This window comes from Drosophila kikkawai, chromosome X (genome assembly GCF_030179895.1).
Source record: "Drosophila kikkawai strain 14028-0561.14 chromosome X, DkikHiC1v2, whole genome shotgun sequence".
Classification (NCBI taxonomy): domain Eukaryota; kingdom Metazoa; phylum Arthropoda; class Insecta; order Diptera; family Drosophilidae; genus Drosophila; species Drosophila kikkawai.
This window is the reverse complement of record NC_091733.1, coordinates 28,211,878-28,238,763: the sequence shown is the minus strand read 5'-3', so window position 1 is coordinate 28,238,763 and position 26,886 is coordinate 28,211,878. Positions and strand designations below refer to the sequence as shown.

Here is a 26,886-nt window from a genome sequence, read left to right as displayed (position 1 = left end):
ATTTTCCCAAAAATGCTTTCCGAATTAAATTCAATGTATTTTATACTGCGTTAAAAATTTTAATTTTTTCTGAAAAGGTATTTAAAAAAAATTCGCAAATTTTTAAAAATTTTATATGGGGTTACATCGTTTTTAAAAATTGTAATAAAATTAGAAATAACCTTAAATGCAGTATGAAGATTTTTTAAGATTTATTATTATATAAATTAAGCCTTAATTTTCCCATAAATTATCATCTAAAAATATGTCTAAATATTACAATTTTAATACCCCCTTGAGGAAATCTAGCAACGTCCGTAGAACCTTAATTCCTCTTACAATTGTTGAATTATCTCCCATTTTGTTACACATAAATGTTGCATTCCTTTAAAATCTAACTCAAAAAGTCTGTAAATTCAGGCTGCTTTTGGAAATTAGCACAGGTATTTGTGCACCTGAGAAGCACAAGAGTAAATGTCACCATATCATCGGCACTTGGCATATTTTCAACACTTATTTCGACTTATTTCGGGTTGCCAAAATACCAATGCTAATGGCAACACCCTGCAACTGGATGATATTGCAGCCTTCAGCACCGATTTCCAGCCCTGACAGTCTTTACCCAAAAAATAATGCCATGTCATATTTTTGCCTAAATTCGGTGCCACTCCCCCTGTGAGGTGTGAGTGCACGTGGCATATAATACACCTAAAATGCCGCCGGAGCCATTTGACTCCGATTTCGGTCTGTGGCCAAGTGAAATTTATATGGCCAGACATAATGAACTTGAGGCACTGGCACGTAGAGCCTCCTCCCTCCTCCCTCCTGCTCCCAAAAACCCCTCCACCACCACCTGTGTTTCCCCCCTGTGCAAGTTTGGTAACATTTCACTTCCACAGCCCAAAGTGCAGTTTGGCCGGTTGACTCTGCTCGGTTTGCTTTTGGATCCTTTTGGGCATTTTGTGGGGGCCTGTCTAAAGGGTGACCTGGGGTTTCCCCAGCTCTACACAGAAAGAAATGGTATACCTTTAAGAATATCAAGAAGTTGAGGTTTTTTGTGTTATTTGTTAATCAATTCAAAAGGCTTTGAAGGCAGTGGTGTCGTGGTCGTGGTCGCTGTCGGTGTCAGTGTTGTAGTCGCCTTCGTAACCGGCCTCTGAGACCGCATCGTAGTCTCGGTAAATAAGCTCATCCTCCATGATCTCCATACTGTTATATTCCATACTGTTATATTCCAAACTGTTATATTCCGTGTTCTTCTTGACTCGCTTGACCGGACGCTCCATATCGGTCATGTCCTGGTCCTGGTCCTGGTCCTGCTTCTGGTCTGGGTTGGAACGCCTGCGGCTAATTCGGCGATGTTTCTGCTCCACAGAACTCGGTGGATCGTTGCCGGAGGTGTCCATGTCGAGGAAGAATATATGGATTCAGTCGTGGTGAAAATGGTAGTTGTCTAAGCCGGCGGTAGCGGTGGGTAAATTTTCCTTAAACATTATGTGATTTTCACTTACGTTTTCGTATGTAGCTTCCAAATGACTGGGCACAAATTTAAAGTGACAGATAGATATGGATAATACCAGGCCTTTAACTATCGATAGATATCGATGGTTAAAAAGGATTTTAGGATGATATAGAATTTTCTTTGAAAATGTCTATAGTTTTATTTAAATGTAATTTATTATTTTATTTATAGAGAGTGAGAGAGAGAAAACACACGTCAGCCTCTGAAAGTGTAGCCGAGAGCCGAGCTGATAAGCTCAGCTTAGCTCTCAGTGTGTGTGCTCTCATACAAGCGGTGTGTGTGTGTGTGTTACACACTGCTTTAAAGAGAGCGCGCACACTGAGAGCTCAGCAGAGCTTATCAGTTATCAGCTCCGCTCTCAGCTCAGCTTCCACACGCTAGTGCGTTTCTCTCGATCAAGCTCGCTCTCTCTCTCGATCAAGCGCTCTCCCTCTGGCTACCTATAATAGAGGCCGCTTAGCCTCTGCAGCTTTAGTCAGTGTTACTCGAGGGGAGGAGTAACACGTGTGCTCGCCTCCCCTCGCCTTCCCTCGCTTTCCCTCGCCTCCCCTCGCTTTCCCTCGCCTCCCCTCGCCTACGCTCGCGTCCCCTCGCTTCCCCTCGTGTTTACCTGTGACGTGTGCCTTCCCAGCCGGCTGGATGACCGCGCAAAAACAACAAAAATCGCAGCAATCGAAGGAATTACTCAGCGATTAATCTTAATTAACTGTGAATCTTAAATATAAGTTTTTTATATCTTAAAATTCTATATAATTTTATAATTTATGAATATCATTTAGTAATAGTTTTTTTAGTGTTCCCTTTAAATGCGAATAGTTTTTTTTTTTTAAATATAATTTTATAGGTTTTAAATAATTTTTTAAATAATTTATATAATTTTTTAAACGTTCTTTTCGTTGTTACCAACGATTTCCCTTAAAATGTCAATAGTTTTTTTATACAAATAATATTTATGTATTTTAAAAATATTAAAAATATTATTTATAATTTTATAATTAATTTTGATTATTTTTAAATCACTATTTTTGTGTTACCAATAATTTTCCCCTAAAATCCCAATATCCTCATAATCTATATAATTTTACAAATTATTTATATAATTCCTTATTCTCTTTTTTTTCAGTGTTGCCCAGCCTGCTACCCCATAGGAGGCAGAAGCAGGAACGAACGGCAGTCGCCAATGCATTTGGTGATACATAAACTAAACTGCGCTGTGAGGGTTCCTATCATCCGGCACTGCTCTGCCCCACCTCTGCTGCTCCTCCCCCTTCCCACCCCCTCCTTTTCCACGCTCTCCCTGGCCGGGAAAACAGCATGAAAATCATATTATAAATAAATTATGCAATTATAATTACACAAGAAAACTACTTGGGGCAAAACAACTTGTGCAGAGAGCGAAAGAGACGGGCATAGCCGTAACGAAAGAGATGGCAACACACACACAGGCACACACATGGTCAGGAGGAAGCCAGGACTCAGCCAGGACCCGGCCAGGAGAGCCGTGCTGCTGCTGCCGTGCAAGTCCCTTGCTGGGGCTAAAAATCCTCCTCAAAGTTGTCATGCCGGGGCGCGTGAAGCTTTCCCATTTTCCCCAACGCCATTTGCTCCATTTTCCAGCATTTCCTTCTCTGTTATCCTTACCTCCCCCCTCCCCTGCCATGTGCACAAATAGCACAAGTACAGGAAAATAATTACATTTTACGTGTTCCTATTAATCTTGCTGAGTTTTTAGTTTCAGTTTTAGTTTTGCCCACTAATTCACTTGCCTCCCCTCTCCAAACACCCTCTCTCTCCCACCCCTAACAGCAGGGCTTTCTTCACCCTTTTTCTCGAATTCAATTTTCTTGGTTGAGTTTGCTTTTTACTTCAGCTTGCCCGAAGAAGTTTTACCCGGAAAATACTTTGGCAGTCCAGTGACAAACAGCTCTGAAGTGAGTCATTTTCTCCGAGAGAGAGAGAGAGAGAGAGAAGGGGGGAAAAGCCAAGGGAAAACAATATCAATAGATGGACACACACAGGAGTCTTACAGGTAAACCTAAACCCTTTCAGGTAATCACTTAAATCGCCCTCAAATCAAATTAATTGGAGGCGCAAAAATGTACAAAACCATTTAGACTAATGACAAGACATGGCTTCACCTGAATAATTTATGCAATCGCTTAATTGCAAGATTTAACCATAAAACATTGACACCCCAGAGAGGAATATAGAGCGCCGGAAGTGGTATGTATATTGGGATCGAAATGGTATAAGTTTTTGAATAGGAAAAAGGATTTTAATGGAGGTTTATTTTATATAGAATAAATATTTCTTAATATTTTAAACAATTTGTAATTATTAGGATGGTTTTTAAGGTGCTTTTTCATGGCCTTTAATTGTATTTAAAATTTTTCATAAAAGAAAAGTCTACTTAAGGGATAAAAAGATGGGAAAATCTTGAAAAATCTGGCAGGACTTTCGTTTCAAGGTTTTTTTTCATTTCCTTGAAATATATTTATAGTTTTCCTTAAAGAAAAGTCATTATTATAGTTGAAAAGCTGAGAAAATCGAGGAAAATTTAAGCAAATCTTGGAAAATCTAGCAGGACTGCCGCACAAAAGTATATTTCAATTAATTTCCAATGTCTAGAATACTTTTTAAGGTATTTTTTCATAGCCTTAAATTGTATATATAATTTTTTTTAAAAGAAAAGTCTTTATAAAGGATGAAAAGCTAGGGAAATCTAGGAAAATCTAGCAGGACTTCCGCACAAAAGTATGCCCTGCTCGAAGGCCGACAGAAAAATGCAGCAAATGAGTAGGAAAAGTTGCAGAAAACAGTTTTCAGCTTTCGGCTTTTGGCTTTAATGGGTTTCCGGGAAAGTCCCTTTTTCAACTGAGAAAAGGCGAGTGGGGTGTGCGTGTGTGTGTGTGTCAGTGGCCATGATGTTGCATGCAACTAATTATGCTTTTTACCATTCGGTGGTTTGCTCTTTTGCCACTTAGCAACAACATAAGCCGCTTAACCCACTAAAGCCGCAGCATACATGAGAACGCACACACACAGACACCCTCTGGTACACACGCACACACATAGGCAAATCTCATTAAAGTTGCCAACATGTTTCAAAATTAATTTCAGTAATTCTCCACTTGACTGCCGCTCTTTGCGAATGCGTTTGATGGCAGCCCCTGGTGGGTCCTTCCTTGTCCGTGGGACAGGAAGTGGACCCAGGAGCCAGGACGATCGTTCGAATGCAGCAGCAACAGCAGCAGCAGCGGCAGCATTCGCAGGATAATCGCATCACTCGAAACTTTCGCCAAAAACGGCAGAAAATTAAATTGGCTTGCAGCGGGGCATCCTGGCAAAGGGGTGTTAATAGCGGAAAATCCAATGGAAAATCCCAGGAAAAAAGATATGGAAATATGGAAAATATTTCCTAGAAACAAAAGCAAGAATCTCTGCAAAGAGAAATATCCAAAGACAGTCTGTGAAGAGGAAAACTGGAAACCCTATATGAAAAACCACGAGAAAAGCTTAAGAAAATTCAAGAAAAACCTACAAAAATGCTTTGAGGTATAAGGTAAGTTATAAAAATAAATTCCAAGATATATTTCCATTTTTAAATAATAATTTTTGCAGGTAAAAATAATAATTACCAATATTATTTAATTGAAAATTTTGAAATTAGTTAAAAGCAAAGGTCTTGCTGCTCTGCCAGCTCCATCAATAACCCAACAACCTGAGGGTCAAGGCAGGACTAGCAGGTCTCCGGCTTAGTCTCCAGCTGAGTGGTGACCACCGATGGCCGCAAAAATGGGCTACGCCGCTCCACTCAAAGTGCCCTTTTAGATCCCATTGCCACTGCAGGCATCTGTGTGAAAGGAAGGCAGGAAGGGACCTGGGAGCAAGGAGCTAGAGAGAACCAGGAGCCAGCCAGGAGCCAGCCAAGAGCCAGCCAAGAGCCAGAAGGGTGTCATATAGAATGACATGTGGTGGCTGCGGAGTGGATGCGGTGACCTCCAAGGTGGACAGGGGGGGTGGGTGTTGCGACAGGAGCTTCTAGCCAGGCGAACTTCACTTAATGTCAACTTAATTGCATTGTTTCAGCCACAAATTACAAAACGAGTTTTGCACAAGGCAGCAAACATGTCGTCACTGGCTCCAGTTTCCAGCTGCTCCAGGTCCAGCTTCTCCCTCAATTTACCTATGCCAGCACTGAAAGAAAAGTCTAGAAACACTTGGGAAGGAACAGGTATATAAATTTGTATTTATTTTATTTTTTAACAATTTTTTCTTAATATATATTTAATTTATCAGAAGTAAACACCTTCAGGAAACCCACTAGAAATTTCAAACAGTGCTACAAAATATATTTAAAAATCAACAGGTACGAAAATTAATATTTATTATATTTTTAAACACACTTTCTCTAAAAAATATTCCATTTACCAGGGTTAAAGACAAGTTTACAAGCTACTTGGGATTTAAAATATATTTGAAAAGGTACAACAAATTATTATTATTTTATTTTAAATATTTTTTTAACACATTTTTCTTAAAATATATTTCATTTAACAGAAATAAGGACCTCCAGGAAGCCTCTAAGAAGGCTAAAAGTGCTAGAAAATATTTTTAAAATTCGAAAAACAGGTAAAGAAATATTTATTTAATTTATTTTTTAACAAACTTTCTCTAAAATATATTTCATTTAACAGATACAAAAACCTCCAGCAAACTTCGAAACTCTTAAAATCTAAAATATATTTAAAAATCGAAAAACAGGTAAGAAAATTAATATTTTAAATATTTTCCAACAAACTTTACCAGGAATAAACCCCTCCAGGAAAGCCACTAGAAATTTCTAACAGTGCTGCCTTCAACACAATGGCTCCGCCTGTGTGTGTGTATGTGTCTGTCTCTAGGACCAGCACCTGTAAAAAGAATCAATTGTGTGTGACCAAATTAAGTTCACTGACTCACCCACACACACACACACACCACCCAGAGCATCCTGGGTCTGCAGCAGCTCCAACTGGGAGGGAGCACGCTGCCATTGTCAAGTGGAAGCCAAATGGGGATTCATTTGAATAGAGTGGCGGCCGGCGGAGCGCTGATGGCGGGGCCAAAACAAAAAAAGGACTGCAGGTCCTGGCCAGTGCACGGGACGCACGCAGACACGAAGGACGAAGAGAAGAGTGAATGGCGAGGAGGCGGAGGACAGCCGTGTAAATGGGGAATGTAACCAAATTGAAAACAGAACAGAGCATCACTTTGAATGCACTTTCCCGGGAGGGAGAGAGGTGCAGGTGAAGGTGGAGTAAGGAGCAGCAAGGTGAGTCCTTCCTTCCATTACCAGACCCGGTAGAAACCTAATTGAGGCTGCTCTTCAAACAGCTTGGCGATCGCAAACAATCTTTGATCGGACGTTCAAGAATGAGGGCTTATTACCCATTTGGACAGTGCAACAGGGCGTATACTTGATGGCGATACTATAATCGGTATATATCGATAAAAATCGATACAAAAATCTACAGAATGCGCATATTTTGGATAATTTGAAAGGCAAAAAGCACAGGTAAGTAGCGGATCTTATGATTCTCTTATTAAATCTTCATTTATTATTTATTTAAAATTAAAAAGAATTGATTAATTAATTAATTATAAGTGAAATATCTAAAATTCGCATTGAAAGTTAGACAAAACCGGAAATTAGTTCATTTCCTATTTTAAATTTTGCTTTGTCCCAGAAATTTAAATATATAATTATTGATAAATTTACAATTGAAGTTTTTAGAGTGAACAAATTTGCCCACTATTTATCCTTCTCTTTTTTTTATGTTTTTATTTTAATTAACATTATTTTTCTTTTAAAACTTTACTCTTAAGATGATGAAAATTCCCACATACAGATTAGTAGATCTGCTTCTCTGTTATATATATTATTATTTTAATGAATATTATTCATTTTTTAAAAACTTTAGTTTTCCTTTATTATATTCTGTATAATGTTTAACGGCCTTTTAAAATTTTTATTTTTATTTAAAATGAATTAGCATATTCTAAAGAGCTAAAATCGGAGGTATATTTGTGATTTTGTAGACTTATCTTAGTCTTGATTTTTAATTTTAGAATTTTTTGTGCAAATTCATTTTATTATTTTTATTATATTTTATTTTTTTTAAGGGGAATTTTTAAAGTTTTTCTTGAATACTTTGAAGCAATGGCCAACTCTTTGACCAGATTTGAAGTCTGCATTCTGTTAAGCCTGGGATTCTTGGTAGCAAAGGGATTCAGGCCAGCATTTGAGGGGGGGAGGGGGTTGGGGAAGCTGCCTTCTAGGTGGAAAATGGAGAGAGAGAGAGAGAGAGAGAGAGGGGGAGAGGCAGCGGGGGGAGAATGGGATTCTCTGGCATCCTTGGGCCTTGGAAAAGTTGAGGTCGTGTGCATGTGACAAAAGCATCTGCCTTTTGTTTGGCTCGGCGCCCTTGGCTTTTGCCCAACCCCCACCAGTGTGTGTGTGTGTGTGTGTGTGTGTCTGTATGAGCTGAAGCATTCAAATAATTAAACTCATCAAGCCGGGGCTTCTTCCTTGGCGCCCGCTCCGTTTAGTCTAATCTTCTTTGTTTTCTTTTTATTACAAACAAGAAGAGAGAGTGGAGACACCGAGGAGTCCTAGAAGCTCTATACGCTCACACCGCAACCGGAAAAGCCTCCTCCTCCTACACACACACACACACATGTCCATGGACTGAGCACGCATAATCCTTGATCTTTTGTTAGTTGTTTGCTCAACTTCTGGCTGAGCCTCAGCCTTCCCCTTACTCTATTTGTTTGAGGGTTTTGCAGACCCCCCCCACACACTCCCCCTCTTCACCCCCTTCCTGCCCTGCCTCTAAATTATTAATTAAAGTATTTAACAAATATGCTAAAGTTTGCCGGAGCTCTTGTGAGTCTGTGTGTGTCGCCTGGTTTTCCGCCTTCATTTTTGCCCCGTAATCCTGGACACGGAGTTCATTCCGTCGAGTTAATAATGTGGCCAGGACACACACATACATTTAATATATTTGTATGTATAGTATATATGTATATGTGTGTGTGTGCTTAAAATGGAATAGGTAGAGTTTCGGCGAATGTGTGTGTGTGTGTGTGTGTTGACACTGCATCTTTTTGATGTACCGGTTTTGCCGCATCAAAGGCGACTCGCAAAATAGTTGACATTTTCCCCCCCACTAAACTATACCCTCCCCCTACCCCTCCCCCCTCTGTGGAAATTCCTTGACTCTCGTAATGCCATTCCCTTTTCATTTGCAGACCAAAAGCTGGCTGCTGTGAAATACCTTTGCCTCAAAGAAGGTCCATCCTTTGACAGGCAAAAGAATAAACCAAAGCCAAGATTTAAGGGCAAAGACAAATTTCTAAATATAGAAATGTAAATATAAATATAATATAAAATATTTACATATTTATGCATTCCTTTTTTTGTAAAATAATATTTGAATTTAATTTAATAACAAACAAAACAAATTTATAAGAAATAGTTGTATGCATTCCTTAACCACAAAGGCTTTCTTTCAAAACAAGACAACAGAAGTGGAGGAGTAGAGAAATTAACAACTTAAATCAAATATTTGTATTTTTGTACGTTTCATAAATCAATTGTATTTGATTTTCAATATTTATTGGCTCTGCAAAATGAGTAGAGAACCAAAAGCTAGGCTCGAACTTTTGTCCTGGGAATATCATCAGCATCAGCGCCTTCTTCTTTTTCCTGCCGTCGCCAAGCCTGCGACTACATTTACCCCGCTGCCAAGCACATTTACGTAAGCTGATTACAGCTCTCTCCTTGCCACAACTGGCTTCTCCGTTTTATACCCTTGCAGGGTATTTTATTTTCAGTCCGAAGCTATTAACGCATTGAAGGAGTTATTTCCGACCCCATAAACCATATATATTCTTGATCAGCATTAACAGGCGCATCTTTCTGGCCATGTCCGGCAAAAAAAATTTTTTGATCAAATTTTTCAAAATTTTATAAGGGGTTACATCATTAAAATTTTTGATTTTGATAAAAAATTTAATTTTCAAAATTTAAATGAAGTATGCAGATTTATTAACTGTAGAAAATCTTGCACAGAACAGTTTTCCGATTTAAAATTAATGCTCTTTTGGCCGAGCTTTGATATTTTTAATTTTAAAAAAATCAAGAAGTTTTTTAATATAAAAAATCAGATTTTATAATACAAATAATATTTTTCTAAGTCAAGGAATCATTTCCGACCCCATAAACCATATATATTCTTGATCAGCATTAAAATACGAATCGTTTAAGCCATGTTTGGAGGAAATCAAATTTTGAGCCATTTTTGCGAAATGTGATAAGGGGTGTTACATCATTAAAATTCTCAATTTTTGACCTAAAATTTTTTTTCTAACTAAGTATGCAGATTTATTAACCTCATAAAAACTAACACAGAACAGTTTTCCGATTTAAAATTAATGCATTTTTGGCAGAGTTATGATATTTTTTAATATAAAAAATCAGATTTTATAATACAAAATAATATTTTTTTAAGTGAAGGAGTCATTTCCGTAACTGTAGAAAATCTTGCACAGAACAGTTTTCCGATTTAAAATTAATGCTCTTTTGGCCGAGCTTTGATATTTTTAATTTTAAAAAAATCAAGAAGTTTTTTAATATAAAAAATCAGATTTTATAATACAAAATAATATTTTTTTAAGTGAAGGAGTCATTTCCGACCCCATAAACCATATATATTCTTGATCAGCATTAAAATACGAATCGTTTAAGCCATGTTTGGAGGAAATCAAATTTTGAGCCATTTTTGCGAAATGTGATAAGGGGTTACATCATTAAAATTCTCAAAATTTGATAAAATTTTGAATTTTTAACTAAGTATGCAGATTTGTTAACCTTATAAAAACTAACATAACACAGCTTTCCGAATGCAAATTAAGGCATTTTTGACAGAGTTATGCCTTTTTTAGTTTTTAATTTTTTGTTTTTCTTATTTCGATTACAGACTTTCCATCGTCATTGCCATCGCCATCGCTCCTAGTCATCAGTAGCAGTAGACCTGACACCCACCCGGGCCAAGAACCAAGGGAAAGGACCAAGGACACACGCAAAAGGATGGTGAATAAGGGATGGAAATGGAGGAACAGGGATCAGGAATCAGGGATAAGGAGAGAGCACCGCCAGTCAGGTCTGCCGGCTACTTTTAGAACAACAGCAACGAATACAACAAGCAACATTTTAATTTTAAAATTATTCTATGTTACTGAACCTAAATAAAAACTTTATTGCCGCTTTAAAAGGCGTTTTCCTAATTTTTCTTTTATTTTCCAGGTTCAAATCAAAAAGTAAAACTTTTAGGCATTTTTAAATATTATTTCGTAACTTTTGCGTCATCTTTTGGGCTGAATTTCATGCATTTTTGGCCGAGTTATGAGGGTTTTTTATAAATTATAGGCATCTCACTAACTGCCAGTGATGCTCATCTAGCTATTTTGCTATATAGCTGATAACTCGGCCAAAAACGCATGAAAATCAATTCGGAAAGCTGTTCTGAGTTGCCCTTTCTAAGCTTAACAAAACTGCATACTCAGTTTTGCTCAAATACTTACCTATAATTTATAAAAAATTTAAGTAAAAAATCAGAAAAACCCTCATAACTCGGCCAAAAACGCATGAAATTCAATTCGGAAAGCTGTTCTGAGTTGCCCTTTCTAAGCTTAACAAAACTGCATACTCAGTTTTGCTAAAATACTTACCTATAATTTATAAAAAATATAAGCAAAAAATTACAAAAACCTTTATAACTCGGCCAAATATGCATGAAATTCAATTTGGAAAGCTGTTCTGAGTTGCCGTTTCTAAGCTTAATAAAACTGCATACTCAGTTTTGCTAAAATACTTACCTATAAAAATGTGAACCACACAACTCGGCCAAAAATGCACGAAATTCAAAACTTAGTATGCAGTTTTGTTAAGCTTAAAAAAGGCAACTCAGAACAGCCTTCCAAATTGAATTTCATGCATTTTTGGCCGAGTTATGAGGGTTTTTTATAAATTATAGGCATCTCACTAGCTGCCAGTGATGCTCATCCCATTTTCTACAAATAATGCAAAAAATAGCTAGATGAGCATCACTGATGCACATGAGCATTACTGCCCGATTTTATTGCCCCTAATATTGAAATATAGCCAAGTGAGCAAAAATTTCCATCCAATTTGGCCGCTTCCAAACTTTGGTAACAGGCGAACAGAAACCAGCAGCAAGCAACTGAAAACTGGTATAAACTGTTATAAAAAGTCCAAGTTTCGAACCATTTAGGAGCCGGCGCAAGTAAGCGGAGACTCAAACCTTTTGATTCCAAATTAAGGTGTTATTTAACAACTGCAACTTGATGGCAAGCAACAACAACCTTTTTACAACATCCCTACAGCAGCCCATCCAAATTTCCGAACATTTCCATGCAAATTGCCCGTTTCCCAAATTGGGGTAACAGGCGAACAGAAATCAGCAGCAAGCAACTGAAAACTGGTATAAACTGTTATAAAAAGTCCAAGTTTCGAACCATTTAGGAGCCGGCGCAAGTAAGCGGAGACTCAAACCTTTTGATTCCAACGTCCAGTTTCAGTGTGCCCAGGTGCGTTTTAGCAACATTTTAGCCAAAAAATTTACAATATGGTCACACCTGGTTTGAGTCTTCGCTTACTCCAAGATCAATGGTTCGAAACTTGGACTTTTTATAACAGTTTATACCAGTTTTCAGTTGCTTGCTGCTGGTTTCTGTTCGCCTGTTACCCCAGTTTGGGAAACGGGCAATTTGCATGGAAAATTTCAGAAATTTGTATGGGCTGCTGCAGGGATGTTGTTGTAAAAAGGTTGTTGTTGCCATCAAGCTGTTGTTGTCGGCAACAAATAGGTATGAATGCATAAAATGGAATATAACAGTTTATACCAATTATTATTTTTGCCCAGAAGTTTTTATAACAGTTTATACCAGTTTTCAGTTGCTTGCTGCTGGTTTCTGTTCGCCTGTTACCCCAGTTTGGAAGCGGCCATATTTTAGAAATTTTGCTCACTTGCATCAGTGATGCTCATCTGCATCAGTGATGCTCATCTGGCTATAATTAAATATTGGGGGGGGGGGGCAAAAAATCGGGCTTAATGTCAGTGGTGCTCATGTGCATCAGTGATGCTCATCTTGCAATGCATTTTTGCAATATTGGGGGGCAATAAAATCGGGCTATATGGCAGTGATGCTCATCTAGCTATTTTGCCATATTGGGAGGCTATAAAATCAGGCTTAACGGCAGTGATACGCATCTAGCTATTTTGCATTATTGGAAGAAAATGGCATTTCACTGTCAGTGATGCTCATCTAGCTATTTTGCAATATTGGGACAAAATAGCATCTCACTAACTGCCAGTGATGCTCATCTAGCTATTTTGCATTATTGGGACAAAATGGCATCGCACTACCTGCCAGTGATGCCCAGTTAGCTATATTGCAATATTGGGAGAAAAATGCATCTTACCTTACATCAGTGATGCCCATGCAGCTATACAATAAATAAATAAATAAATACAAATAATTGGAATACTTTCCACCATATATATTTTATTTTTATAAATATAATTGTACAAAAATCGTTAGTAATAGTAATAATTTACAGTATGGCTGGCGAGAATCCCTCGGAAAAGCTCCCCTGGCTCCCCTGCGCTCCGCCGCCGCCGCCGCGGCTGCTATTGCTCACCCGCCGGCTGAAGGTGGGGTATTCAGCCGCAACCGCCGTAGCCGCCCTGATCCGCCGCCGCATCCCTGCTCCGCCGCCGAAATCCCTGCTGGCAGAAGGCTGGAGCCGGCGGCTGGCGAGGATCCCTCAGAGAAGCGCCTGCTGGCAGCAGGCTGGAGCCGGCGGCTGGCGAGGATCCCTCGGAAAAGCGCCTGCTGGCAGCAGGCTGGAGCCAGTGGCGGGCGAGGATCCCTCGGAGAAGCGCCTGCTGGCAGCAGGCTGCAGCCGCCGGCTGGCGAGGATCCCTCGGAAAAGCGCCTGCTGGCAGCAGGCTGGAGCCGGCGGCTGGCGAGGATCCCTTGGAGAAGCGCCTGCTGGCGAGGATCCCTCGGGGAAGCGCCTGCTGGCAGCAGGCTGGAGCCGGCGGCTGGCGAGGATCCCTCGGAGAAGCGCCTGCTGGCAGCAGGCTGGAGCCGGCGGCTGGCGAGGATCCCTCGGAGAAGCGCCTGCTGGCAGCAGGCTGGAGCCGGCGGCTGGCGAGGATCCCTCGGAAAAGCGCCTGCTGGCAGCAGGCTGGAGCCGGCGGCTGGCGAGGATCCCTTGGAGAAGCGCCTGCTGGCGAGGATCCCTTGGAGAAGCTACTGCTGGCAGCAGGCTGGAGCCGGCGGCTGGTGAGGATTCCTCGGAAAAGCGCCTGCTGGCAGCAGGCTGGAGCCAGTGGCGGGCGAGGATCCCTCGGAGAAGCGCCTGCTGGCAGCAGGCTGCAGCCGCCGGCTGGCGAGGATCCCTCGGAGAAGCGCCTGCTGGCAGCAGGCTGCAGCCGCCGGCTGGCGAGGATCCCTCGGAAAAGCGCCTGCTGGCAGCAGGCTGGAGCCAGTGGCGGGCGAGGATCCCTCGGAGAAGCGCCTGCTGGCAGCAGGCTGCAGCCGGCGGCTGGCGAGGATCCCTCGGAAAAGCGCCTGCTGGCAGCAGGCTGGAGCCGGCGGCTGGCGAGGATCCCTTGGAGAAGCGCCTGCTGGCGAGGATAATAAATAAATAATAAATAAATAATATATAAAAAATATATAAAAACAAATAAATAAATTCTGGCCGGAAAATTATCATTAATAATTATTTTTCTCAAAAGGTATTCATTTCCGACCCCATAAACCATATATATTCTTGATCAGCATCAACAGGCGAATCGTTTAAGACATGTCCGGGCAAATTTTTTTTTCGAGCCATTTTTTCAATATTTTATAAGGGGTTACATCATTAAAATTCTCGAAAATTGGCCAAAAATTTAATTTTTAAAAAACAAAAAAGGAGTATGCAGATTTGTTAAACGTATAAAAACTAACACAAAGCCGTTTTCCGAATTGAATTTAAAGCATTTTTGGCTTAGTTATAGATGTTTGAAATTTCGATTTTTCCAAATTTTTTAAATTGTTTCTTTAAAAAAAATTATATAAAATTATAGGTAAACATTTTTATTAAATTAAGTAAGCAGTTTTATTAACCTTTAAAAAATTAACTCAGAACAGCTTTCCGTATTGAATTTAAGACATTTTTAACTGAGTTACAGATTTTTAAAATTAGAACTTTCCCCAAAAAGTTGAACCTTTTTTTAAATTTTATGTTTAAAAAATTTGGCCAAAAATGAAGTTAGAAAAAACCTTAAATGAAGTATGCAGATTTGTAAATCTTATTAAAACTAACAAAAAACAACATCCAAATCAATTTGATGCTTTTTTATGGTTAAAATATTTTCAAACATTTTTTTGTCCAAAAATTCTTGATATCAAATCATAGATAAATATCCATTTAAAAATTTTAATATTTTCGGTCTTCCTGAAGGGAATTTATAATTTTTTCAGTGAAGCATCCATTTCCGACCCTATAAACCATATATATTCTTCATCAGCATTAACAGGCGAATCGTTTAAGACATGTCCGGGCAACAATTTTTTTTGAGCCAATTTTCAAAAATTTTATAAGGGGTTACATCATTAAAATTCTCAAAATTTGATAAAATTTTGAATTTTTAACTAAGTATGCAGATTTGTTAACCTTATAAAAACTAACATAACACCGCTTTCCGAATGAAAATTAATGCGTTTTTGACAGTGTTATGCCATTTTTAGTTTCTAATTTGCTATTTTTCTCTTTTCAATTACAGACAATTACAGAATTTTTTAGAGAGAAATGCATATAATTCAATTTGGAAACAAGCTGGCCGTTATATTAAAGTATTTCATTGTAAGATTAAATGTAAAAAAGTTATGATAATAATTAAATAAATGTTTGTTTTAAAAATTGTTGCTTTTGCTGTAAAAGTTTGCAACTCGGGCAGATCTTACCTGGAGCTCCTATTTTTCTGGCACATTAACATTCCGGATCGAAACTGCCATGGGACTTTGACTTTTGGCACTTGTTTTGGCACCGAGCGGTGCTCCCATCCTTATCCCTGATACCTGTTCCCCTGTCTCCAGCCTTTCGCCTGTGCCGTTGGTCCTTCTTTCCCATGGTTCTTGGCCGGGTGTCAGGTCTAGGCTAGAAAACAGCTCTTGAGGCAGCGGCGGGCGCATACTGATGACTAGGAGCGATGGCTATGGCGATGATGATGACGATGGCAAAGTCTGTAATTGAAATGCGGAAAATGGAGAGCACAGTGCAGCCTCGACCTGGCTGCTGAGAGGTGGGTGGTGGTACTCACCTGCTCACCTGCTCACCTTTTGGGGATAAATAATGCAGCAGCAACAGCAGCAGCAGCCTCTGCCCGAGGGGTGTATGCGGTGGAGGCTGCTTTCTTCATCTGTCTCGGCCTGAGCCGCTGTTGACACATAGTTTGTAGTTGGCAAACAGGCAGCACACAACTGCTCAACGAGCACCTGAAGATGCTTTGTATAAATTTGAATATTTAACTACAGCTGCAGCTGCAGATGCGAGCTGGAAATGGAGATGGAGATGGAGATGAAGATGGAGGAGCAGAAGCCGGGCCAAGAGCCCTGCCAGCAGCAGCAGCAGCAGCAGCAGCCACCCAGAAGTAGCAACATTTCACTCAAATCTAGTGCAGCTGGGCGCTTCTCCTCCTCCTCCTTTGGCCAAATCTTTTGGCCCCGAAACTCATTTGGCATGCATGTGTGTCAACGCTCTGGCCAAGACAGCAACGGCAACAGCAACAGCAAACGGCAGCCTGGATGATTATTATGTATGCATTTCGGGGGCTTAACTTCCTTGGAGAAGATTGGGGCTGCAGCTCGGCGATTTCTCGATTACACAGAGAGTTCCATAAGCTGAAAATAATCTTAACCTTCTAATGACACTTTAAAGAATAATGGAAGATATTAAATAATTAATAAAAAATAATAAAAAATAATACAAAATAAAAAAAAAATAATAAATAATTGATAAAGAACAATAAATATTTAATAAATAAATAATTAACAATAATTAATAATCAAAAATAATAATAAATAATACTGAAAAATAATAAAAAATGATAAAAAATAATACAAAATAATAATAAATAATATTAAATAATATTAAAAAATTAATAAATATTATTAAATATTATTAAATAATATTAAATAAAATTAAATTATAATAAATAATACATAATAAAAAATAATAAAATAAAAAAAGAATTGTGAAAAATATAATAAGTGCCTCAAGTCTCCCTTACAACCTTGAATAAAAACACATGTTTATGGCTTCACATTTAGTTTTCATATTCATTTATTTATTTTTAATTAATTCATTAGTTTTTATTTATTCTTAGACCCTTGATATCCTCAGAAGTTGTGTTGCGTGTGTTGTTTTGTTTTTTTTTTTCTTGTTTTTTGGTTTATTTTTATCGCTTGTCGCACTTGTTTTTTTCTCCATTTATATATATATATATTATTTCATATATAATATATAGTTCAACTTAATACGCTTAAAATATTCTCGTTTTTGCGTTGAAATCATTACATATACGGTATATCATTATCATTATTGCAATAATTATCGTAATTATCGTAATTATCCTTTTATTTGATGTCATTTTCTTTACTGTTCTGTTGTGTGTGTGTGTGTTGGTAATATAATGCCATATATAATTGTTCATTTACCGTTTTAGATATATATATACTATATATGCATATGCCTAGGGGGGCGAAGGGACTGGGACTGGGAAATGGCGGTTATCGTTAATCGTTAATCGTTTTTAATCGTTTATCCTTTATCGTTAGCACTTTTCTGTTTTTGAATTCTCCACTAAGCTTACACAGACACAAAAAAAAAAAGTAGTGGGAAAGGTTGGGGGTTTGTTTTCCGCTTTATATTTCATAGTTTTTTTTTTTTAGTTTGAATTTGCCCTACAATATGCCTTAGGTTGCTCTCCCGGTCTGGCCTCGGTTTATTTACTATTTTGTGAATTACATAGTTCGATATACTACAGATTCTTAAGGTTGCCGCGCTCTCTCTCTCTCTATCTCATCCGTTCTGTCTCTGCTATTTTGTCTAATAAATATAATTTGTTCTTTTTTACTTTCTTGTTTTTGCTTTCTTTTCTCTTGTTTTTAATAAGTATCTTTCGACTTGCCTTGGCTGCTATTGCTGCCTCTTGTTTGGTTGTTGTTCGTTTATATTATTATATTTTTTTGTTTATTTGTTTATTATATCTCATAAATTCTTGTTGTTGCTAAATTTTGTTGTTTGCTTTGCGCGTCGTCAGTGTGTCCTGTCTGTGTTATCTGTAAGTGTCTAGTATCTGAAGGTGTATCTGAAGGTGTATTTGTAGATGTATCTGAAGGTGTATCTGTAGATGTATCTGAAGATGATTTTGTAGCTGCATCTGTAGCTGCATCTGTAGCTGTATCTTGTATCTGTATTTTGTATCTGTATCTTGTATCTGTATTTTGTATCTGTATTTTGTATCTGTATCTTGTTTCTTGTATCTGTTTCGGTTTCCTGTATCTGTGTACCTGTTCGTATGTATTTTCTCCGTAGCTTTTGTTTATTTTGTTTGTGGTGTGTGCAAAACGTTTAAATGTTAATTTATCTCAATTGTTTCCCTGTTTCTTTATTTGCTAAGTATTTTCCTCTGCCATCCCCGACTTTAGCTTTAGTTTAAGTTTAGTTTAGATTTAGGTTTAGGTGTATGTTACTTCCCCCTTTGCCTAGGCTCAAGTTGAAGTTCGTTTCGTGTAGCTCTAACATAAATATACTAAAATACTTGGTTGTTTTTTTTCAGTGTTATGTACATATAAATATTTGTTGCTGCGTCTGCGGTTCGGTTTTTCTCCGTTTTTCAAGCCATTGTTTTTCCATAATATTTTGTTTTTAATTTTAGTGTGTGTGCCTTTTTTTTGTATATATACTTTTATTTTTTTTTTTTTTTGCTTTTGAAGCAATTTTATTTCTCGCTTTTTTTTCGTTTAATGCTTGCCAAATTCTAATAGGTAACTGACTCCTGCTCTTTTTCGAATTGTTTTTTTGTTTTTTTTTTTTGTTTGCCAATCAACGAAACGGAAATGGAAACGAATCAATAACCAGATGGGAGAAATTCGAGCGGCAAGTACAGTGGTACCCCCGCGCACACGTACATCTAACACATATATACTCCTATACATATTACATATATACTCTCTATATGTAGGCTATAGATATCATATCCGTTAGTTTGTCTCGTTTTATTTTACATCTAGTTAGGCGCGACAACGATGGAGGAAAAAAAAAAGCCAAAAAAAAATTGCCCACACTCCCTGTGTATGTGTGTGCCTCTAGGTTTTATATTTTAGATATATATATGTATATCTAGGGATTACGATGCACGGTGCCATATACGATATAACACTAGTTTACCTTGATTAGCCTTAATGTATATACACAGATACGCCAGCAACTTTTACTTCTCTTTGTTTTTTTTTTTTTTGATATAACGCTATCGCACTCACACGGACACTCTCTCTCGCTTGGGCGGACACTTTCTCCCTTGGGTGGACACGCCAGCGGACAATCACACGGACACAGTCACTCTGCTCTAAGCTGCGTTCTACTTGGCTGACTCTCTCTTCTGTAGAAACTCTCTGTCTTCTCTCTTCGTTCGCTACTCTCTCTCTCTTCGTTCGATACTTTTCCCATTTCCTCTCTTCTAGCCCAACTGATCTATCGTTTTGGCCTCGTTTATGTGGTCGGGGTTCGTTTCGAGTTGGTGTAATTTTTATAAAATTTCGTTTTCTTGCTTTTTCGCAACTAATTCAGCAATCTTTTGTTTTCCTTTTTTCATTTTCTACGTTTTCCACTAGCAATTCATCGCTTATTCGCTAAGTTAGGGGCGAGGGGGGAGGCAAGGGGAAACGTTCAATCGTATGCAACTATATATATTATAGGCAGCTCTCTACACACAATACAGTTGTGGCAATAAATTCGATAAGCACCAATTCATGGAAAACAAATGTGAAAATTCGGGCTTTCAAGCGAAGCGAAAACTAACGTACTCGTCGTACTGTCGTCCTGTCTGTGTCTGTGTGTGACTCAAATTCGATATTAATTGGCATCTAATTGAGGAATCAATCTGCAGCTGGATCCTGAACATTATCTCTGACTCAATCTCAATCAAGGTCTGGCGGACGGAAATTGAACTTGAGCTCAACAACGATCCCTCGAGTTCCAGGCTGAAAATCATCATCATCATCGTCGTCGTTTTAATTTCTTTTACGTGTTCTTGTGTTTGTTTTTTTAATACTGTTTTTTTTTTAAGCTTTATTCAGTTTGTTTATCGTATTTTGTGGAGTTTATTGTGGGCCGCATTGAGCTGGGTTCCAAAGAAGCAGACTTACAAATAATAACAAAACATTTCACATTCCATACAATAATTAATATGTATCATTAAAATTAATTCGATTTATACGATTATCTCTCTTTTCTTTTTTTTTTAGAGTTTTCCTTGTTTTTCCTTAATCTTTTTTTTTTTTTTTGGGATTGTGTGTTGCCCTTGCCTCGGCACACGAACAATAATAATGAATAAATTAGTTAATTAAGTAAGGACAAAACTTAAACTTATCTATCAGGACTTTATAGCTATAGGTTTTTCATTCTATATTCAATACGTGTGTGTATGTGTGTGTGTGTTGTTTTCCTATATTTAATGTATATCCATTTATATATATTTATAATTATTATGATAATAAAAAAAAAACACTCTTTATAATTACGTTTATCTTTTCCTTTTTTTCTTTTTCTTTTTTTTTTAAGCAAAGCAAAAATGAGAGAAAGCTTTCGCTAAGCAAAAATCTCCCGCAACCACCGGATATCCGGTTTTAGTCCTGCTTTTGTTTTCAGTGTCTCTATGTGTGTGTGTGTGTGTTTTGGTCTAGGCTGTCCTTTTGGAATCCATTTCCGCTTCCGCCTGCCTTCTCTATCTCTCTTTTTTTCTTTATTTTATGTACATTTTGCCACACATCATCCCCCTGCAATGGCTTTTAGCGGCGGCTCTGCGGGATCAGCGCTTCAAGGGTCCTTCGTTCGAGTCGTTCGAGTGTCCAGTGTCCTGTTTCCTGTCTTTCGTGTCTGTGTTTTTGTGGGTTTTTTTTTATGTTTAAAACTATGCCAGTCTCAAAAAGCTCGAGTACCACGAAAAAAGAAAAGCCTTTCTTCTGCATTCCTCTGTGGTTTCTTTCCACGATTCTTCTTTACGTTTCTCTTTTACCTTTCTTCTCTCTACCTTTCTTTTCTCTTTTCTTCTTCCCTCTACCTTTCTTCCCTCTACCTTTCTTCCCTCTACCTTTCTTATCTCTACCTTTCTTCTCTCTACCTTTCTTCTCTCTACCTTTCTTCTCTCTACCTTTCTTCTCTCTACCTTTCTTCTCTCTACCTTTCTTCTTTACCTCTCTTCTCTACCTTCCTCTTTTCTACCTTTCTTCTCTACAATTCTTCCCCTTTTCGTTCTATCCTTATTGTGGTGAGTCTGTGTGTAAATGGTACGCTTTATGCTTTATATATGACTACTACACTATGCTATCTTCTATTTTTTATCTTTTATATATATTTACTATATATATTCTGTATCTGTCATACACACACACACACACATATACACTTAAGACGCACATGCAGCTACATGAGATTATGTGGCTGGCTTTCTTCTAGCTTTCTCTTTCTCTTTTCTCATCTCTTCCTTTTCTTTTGTTCTATATATATATATATATATAGTGGCTAACAATAAAAAAAAAAATATGTTATGTATACGTGTATATATATATATAATGCTCCTTGACATCAAAAAACTGTTTCGATAACATAGATTTGATGTACTATATGTACTATTTATATAAATAATTACGTCTCTCGCTTATGCTTGCTCTTGGGTTCGGCTTTATCTTGTTTCTACTTACTTTGTTTCTCATTTTACTTCTTCTTTTTAGTACAGTTTCTCGAGCTAACAGTCGACTTCCGTTTCCGTTTCCGCTGCCTCTGGTGCCGGCGACTCCTCTTCGACAGATCGACGACGACGTCTTCTTGAATTCGGCACACCTGCCGCACCGCCGGTGGCTCCCTTCTTCTTCACAAACTTTATGTTGTAGGGATCCTCCGCCAGCTCCGGGTACAGGGCCACATCGTGGATGTACTCACCCTCGTAGTTGTTGGCATAACTCTGCTTCACAATCTCCTCGCTCTCCTGCTGGCTCCACTCCAGCGCCGTGGTTAGGCCACTGCGCAGGGCCTCCTTCTCGCGATGCCACGCCTTGCGCACCGCCGTTAGCTTGGCATGATGCATTAGGCGCTGCTGCTCCTTGGCCACCGTGGTGCCATATCTCAGATTGATGATGGCATGCGCTCCATGGATCTTCACGTCCAGGTAGTTGCCCGACGACGACGAGGAGGAGGAGGAGGACGAGGATGAAGACGAGGAGGAGCTGCTCGATGATGAGGCTGAAGCCGAGGCTGGTGTGCCCACCGTTGGCTCACGGGTTATCTCATGGAAAGTGGTATTCACCTGTCCCTGGAGCCGCTTCAGTTGCTGCCTGTCCTCGGTGGCCCGCCAGGCATCCTCCTTTACAAAGAAGAACGAATCCTGCTGGGCATTGTGCACCACAAAGGTGAAGGGCAGCAGCTTGGAGCGATTAAATACACTCGTATACACATCCCTGTAGATGGCATTGGCAGCTGGCACACTCGACACAATGGCCTGTCCATCGGCTGTTCGTGAGACCACAATTCCCTTGCCAAAAGGCGGCTCTGTATCCGATCCTATAGAGCGCGGCGAGGGATCCATAACGTCGCATTTCAAGGCTGATCTCGGTGGCGCCGAAAGCTGCTCAAAGTCCGACATGCGACGCACATTGAGGTGAGCCAGGAAGCCGCTCTCCACGGCCATTGTGGGTATATTGTCAAAGGGTCGGCGTAGATTCAAGGCCACTGGATTGGTGGGCGGACGTCCCCATAACGCTGGTGGCTGCCACAAATCCCGCGAGAGCTGTGGCACTAGGTTACCCACATTATAGCCCAAAGTCTTCATCCAGGCGGCAAAATCTTGGGGATAGTGACGCTCGTGACCCACATTGATGGGATCATTGCCATTGAAGCGATACAGATGAAGTCTTGTGGGTGTGATGATCCTCTCGGCCACTCGCTGCCAGTCGGGTGACATCCACTGGCCAATCAGGGGATCATAGACCCTACCATCACCCATATGAACCAGTGTGGTTACCTGGTCCAAGATGCCGCCACAAAAGTCTATCGGGAGATACAAATACGGATTCGAATCGTAGACAATGTGCCCGAAAGGCGAACGCATAATCTCGCGTATACCCTCGCCATACTGGTTGAAGAGCATCAGGGGAGTGCCACTCTGATCCGTGGCCACGTAGTATTTGTGGCGGTACACCTGGGCGTAGATGAGGTGACCCACATCGTCGTAGGTCAGCGACATGAGCTTGCCATCTCGCGGCGAGTAGATCTGGCTAACCTCATAGGGACGCTGCTGGTTGGTGTAGAAGAACTGGGTGACATTGCCAAAGTTATCCTTGCGCGTGGTCAACCGCTTGAGATGATCGTAGTAGTAGCGGACATCGAAGCGTCCCCGCTTGGAGGCACGCACCAGCAGACCCTGTGTATTGTAGTGGAAGCGCTCCTCGCGCGCATTCTGGGCCACCAATCCCCGAGCATCGTACTTGTACTGCCCCTCGCCAAACTTGACGATCCTGTCCTGGGCATTGTACTCCATGGGTATGGTGTTGCCTCGGTATGTCAGCGAGAGGAGATTACCATTGTCATCGTAACGGAAGCCCCAGGGTTCTTGGGCCTCCACACCCACCAGCTGTCCATCGCAGTCCCAGGTGTAGTTCTTCACGTTTGTATAACTATTTACAGCCATATTTCTGGTGTAGGTTCGAGTTTGAGAGATACGGCCATGCACTCCGTAGGAGAACTCCATGCGGAACACCTCTAGACGATGTATGGCCAGGGCCATGCGTTGGGTCTGGAAGCGACCATCCACGGTGCGTGTGAAGCTGGCCGTGCCATCATGCAGCTGGGTTTGGTTTTGAGCCAGTTGGGAGTAACGGAACTGTCCTATGAGGCTGGGTCTTCCTGTGCGCGAATCATAGGCAAAGGCCTGCGAGGGTAGACTCTGACCACCAATCCTTCCCTGGAGTGTAATCACCCTCAATTGTGAGTCGTATTCGTAGCTAAATTTGGCATTGCTTAGCCCCGTCTTGGCCACATAGTCAATCCTTTCCTCGGCCAGTAATCCCGCAGCATATTCAAAGTCCCAGCGATACTCCAACTCCCGCTCCGTGTGCGAAACTGTGCTGGGCATTCCAGTGGCCTCGTTGTATTGGAATTCACTTCGGCCATCTCCATGCACCACCTCTGTAAGCTGACCGGCGGCATTGTAGCGATATACTATCCTTGCTCCATCGCCAGGCAAAATGGTCTGTAGCAAAGCTCCCGCATGACTGTAGTGCTGCAGGTAGGCCCTCGTGCTGCCGGGCGGTGTATAAGTGCACCTGATGAAACCAATCGAAGTCTGCATGCTGAAACTATGCCTTGTTCCAGAGGGTAAAACCACATGCCTTAGACCACCAGCATCATCATATTGCAACACAAATTTCCGCTGACTTGCCAGGCCTATTTCCGAGACCAGATTCCAGTCATTGTAAACAAAGGACACTATGCCATCCTGCTGCGAGGTAATCTCCGAGAGCAAACCGTGACGATCGTAGCTGTACTTGAGCTCAGCAGGGCCCCAGGCCCAACCCTCGACGCGATTGAAGCGATCGTAGGTAATGTTCACCGGGTAGCCATTCGTGGGGTAGTAAGACTTGGGCAGACCCGACTGGTCGTAGGCCACAATCAGTATGGGGGTGCGGCGGGCATCGTAGAAGGTCTCCCGATTGGTAAACTGATCAAATTCCACACCAATGACCCGGGATTGGTTCACCCAGATCTCGCGGTTGAGCGTCTGCTGGGGATTGCGCACATCGCCCACCAAACTGTACACCGAATACATCGAGTTGGTCAGACCTTCGCCCATGGTGACGCTCTGGTGAGACCACATGGCCAGCATTTCAGCTTCCACGGGTAGAGCAGCCTCCAGCAGGGGATGCCTGGCCACAGCTGAGGCCTCCACCACGACGCCATTGTCTCCATGGATGACCAAGGTATTGTTGGCTTTGAGTTCCGCATCCGCATGAGCCTGTCCGCGCTTGAGGAAGGTGGATCTAACGCCGCCCAGTACAAGCAGCTCATTGGCCTCCCCGGAGATGCGTTCCCGAGAGAAGAGCGACTCCACGGAGGCATGCACGTACACAGTCAATCCCTGGCTGTCCGCCAGCTGAGAGGTGATCCTTACAATCTCACCGCTGGGCAGAATCATTCCGGTGACACGGCCAAACTCATCGTACTGGTAGATGTAGGTCTCGCCGCCCGAGGAGCGCGAGTTCAGCAGACCCGTGTTGCTGTCGTAGTCCAGCTCGATCTCCTGGCGACCCTTCTCGCTCAGCTTGGTCATGATGCCGATGCCATTGATCTGGATCTCGGACTTGTGGTCTTGCGTGTTTTCAATGGAACTTACCACGTTGCTGTAGTCGCGCAGGAACTGGATCTTGTTGCCGGAGGCATCTGTCACGGTGGACAAACGGCCGAAGCTGGTGTTTTTCGAGTATAGGAAACTGTAGCGGGTCTTGCCCGAGGTCAGATCCTTGGTGGCCACATGCTGGCCGTACCGATTGAAGACATAAATCTCGCTGGAGGGCGGGAAGGGTATGTGGAATTCGCCGTTCTCGTCGTGTGAGGGTAGATAGTGCTCCAGGGCCAGGACGTGAAGGGATCCTGGAATGAGAAAGGGGAGGGAAAGATATTATTAAGGGAGAGTTTAAGTAATGGGGAGGTTAAATATATTAATTAAATTATAGTTTTATAAATAAATAAAATATAATAAATTAAAATAATAGTTAAATATTTCACCTATAAATAAAATCTTTCTCTTAAAGCCTTATTTTTTTTTTATCTTTTAAAAAATCTCCTTTCGTTTGCTTGTGTTCATTTTTAAGTGTTCATTCAATTGGTATTTATTTTCTTGTGTTCATTTTAGTGTTTTTTTAAGTCTTTCTTTGTCTTCATTTTCTTTAAATTTGTAACTTGGAAATAGATTTATAGATATTATTTTTATTTGTTCCAAGTTAATTTCTTCTTTTATATTGCATATAAATTTATAGATATTATTTTATATATATTCCCCTTTGCTTTTTTCTCATATTCATTTCCCAATGTTCATTTTCTAGTGTTTAATTTGTATTCACTTTCTAGACTCACAAATTAATTGGCCAAAACAAAAAGAATCAAGCTGCTTCTGTTCCTTCAAAAGCAGCTTGTTAATTTTTAATGTTCTCTTGGACTGTAAACAACACTGGGGGCCCCAAGTTTTTTACGCTCTCACTACACATAGAGAGTGCACACACACACACACACTAACACATATAATAGACTTTAGAGCTCGGCTTTAGCCGGAGGAGCTTATCAACCTTATTTACTGCTTAATGCTTAATGGGTGGCCGCTGGAAAAGCTTACGTTTTTCGGTGCATTTGATTACCTTTCCTGGGGGGAACACCCTGCCTTCCTTCCTCCTTTCTTTTCTTTTGGTATTTTCCCCCCTTAAAGCCGTAAAGAAGTCCGTAAAGATGGACACTCGTTGTCCTTGGCTGGATAATTGACTCATTTATTCATTCCGGGCGCACTCCTTGGACAATTCCTTTTAACTGGTCATCAAATTTATTCGCACTTCCTCGAACAGCAACACCAACAACTTTTGCCATAATATATATATATATATTCAGCTTCTCTTCGGTTTGTTGATCATTTGCTTAAGCTAAACGCCAAGTTCCTGCAGCTGTTTGTTTTTAGTACCTCCATGCCCTGGCCTTGCCTTCGAGGGGGTGTGTTCTGCATTTTCCCTGCACTTTTCCCTGCATTTTCCCCATCATTTTCCCTGCCTTTTCCCTAGCTCCTTGCCACCATAATAAAACGTTTCAAGTTTTGAATCACTGCAAATGCACAAATACAAAAATGTGTGTGTGTGTGTGTGTGTGTGTACGTTCGAGTGTCTTAAGTATTTTTGTGCAATTTGCTTCTGGTGGCTCTCCGTTGCTCGTTTCATTTTAGTTAGTGTTGAAA

General features: G+C 40.4%; 2 protein-coding genes across 8 annotated transcripts in view; both read right to left on the bottom strand.

The window, feature by feature from the left end:
- Window positions 1-1,032: 1,032 nt before the first annotated feature.
- On the bottom strand, window positions 1,033-1,550 carry LOC138929170 (uncharacterized). The gene is made up of 2 exons (XM_070288408.1): window positions 1,491-1,550; window positions 1,033-1,432 (listed from the first exon to the last, which is right to left on the bottom strand). The coding sequence occupies exon 2, from the start codon at window positions 1,383-1,385 to the stop codon at window positions 1,056-1,058; it is 330 nt and encodes a 109-aa protein (XP_070144509.1). The 5' UTR covers window positions 1,386-1,432; window positions 1,491-1,550; the 3' UTR covers window positions 1,033-1,055.
- A 16,619-nt stretch (window positions 1,551-18,169) lies between these two features.
- Window positions 18,170-26,886, bottom strand: part of Ten-a (tenascin accessory) — a 176,664-nt gene continuing 167,947 nt past the window's right edge. For 6 of the 7 annotated variants that reach the window (XM_070287770.1, XM_070287771.1, XM_070287772.1 and 3 more), the window contains one exon: window positions 18,170-25,544. In XM_070287770.1, the coding sequence (XP_070143871.1) occupies window positions 21,649-25,544 (3,896 nt within the window). In that variant the 3' untranslated portion in view covers window positions 18,170-21,648. The remainder of the gene's footprint in view (window positions 25,545-26,886) is intronic. The other variant, XR_011445486.1, reaches the window with a different exon arrangement.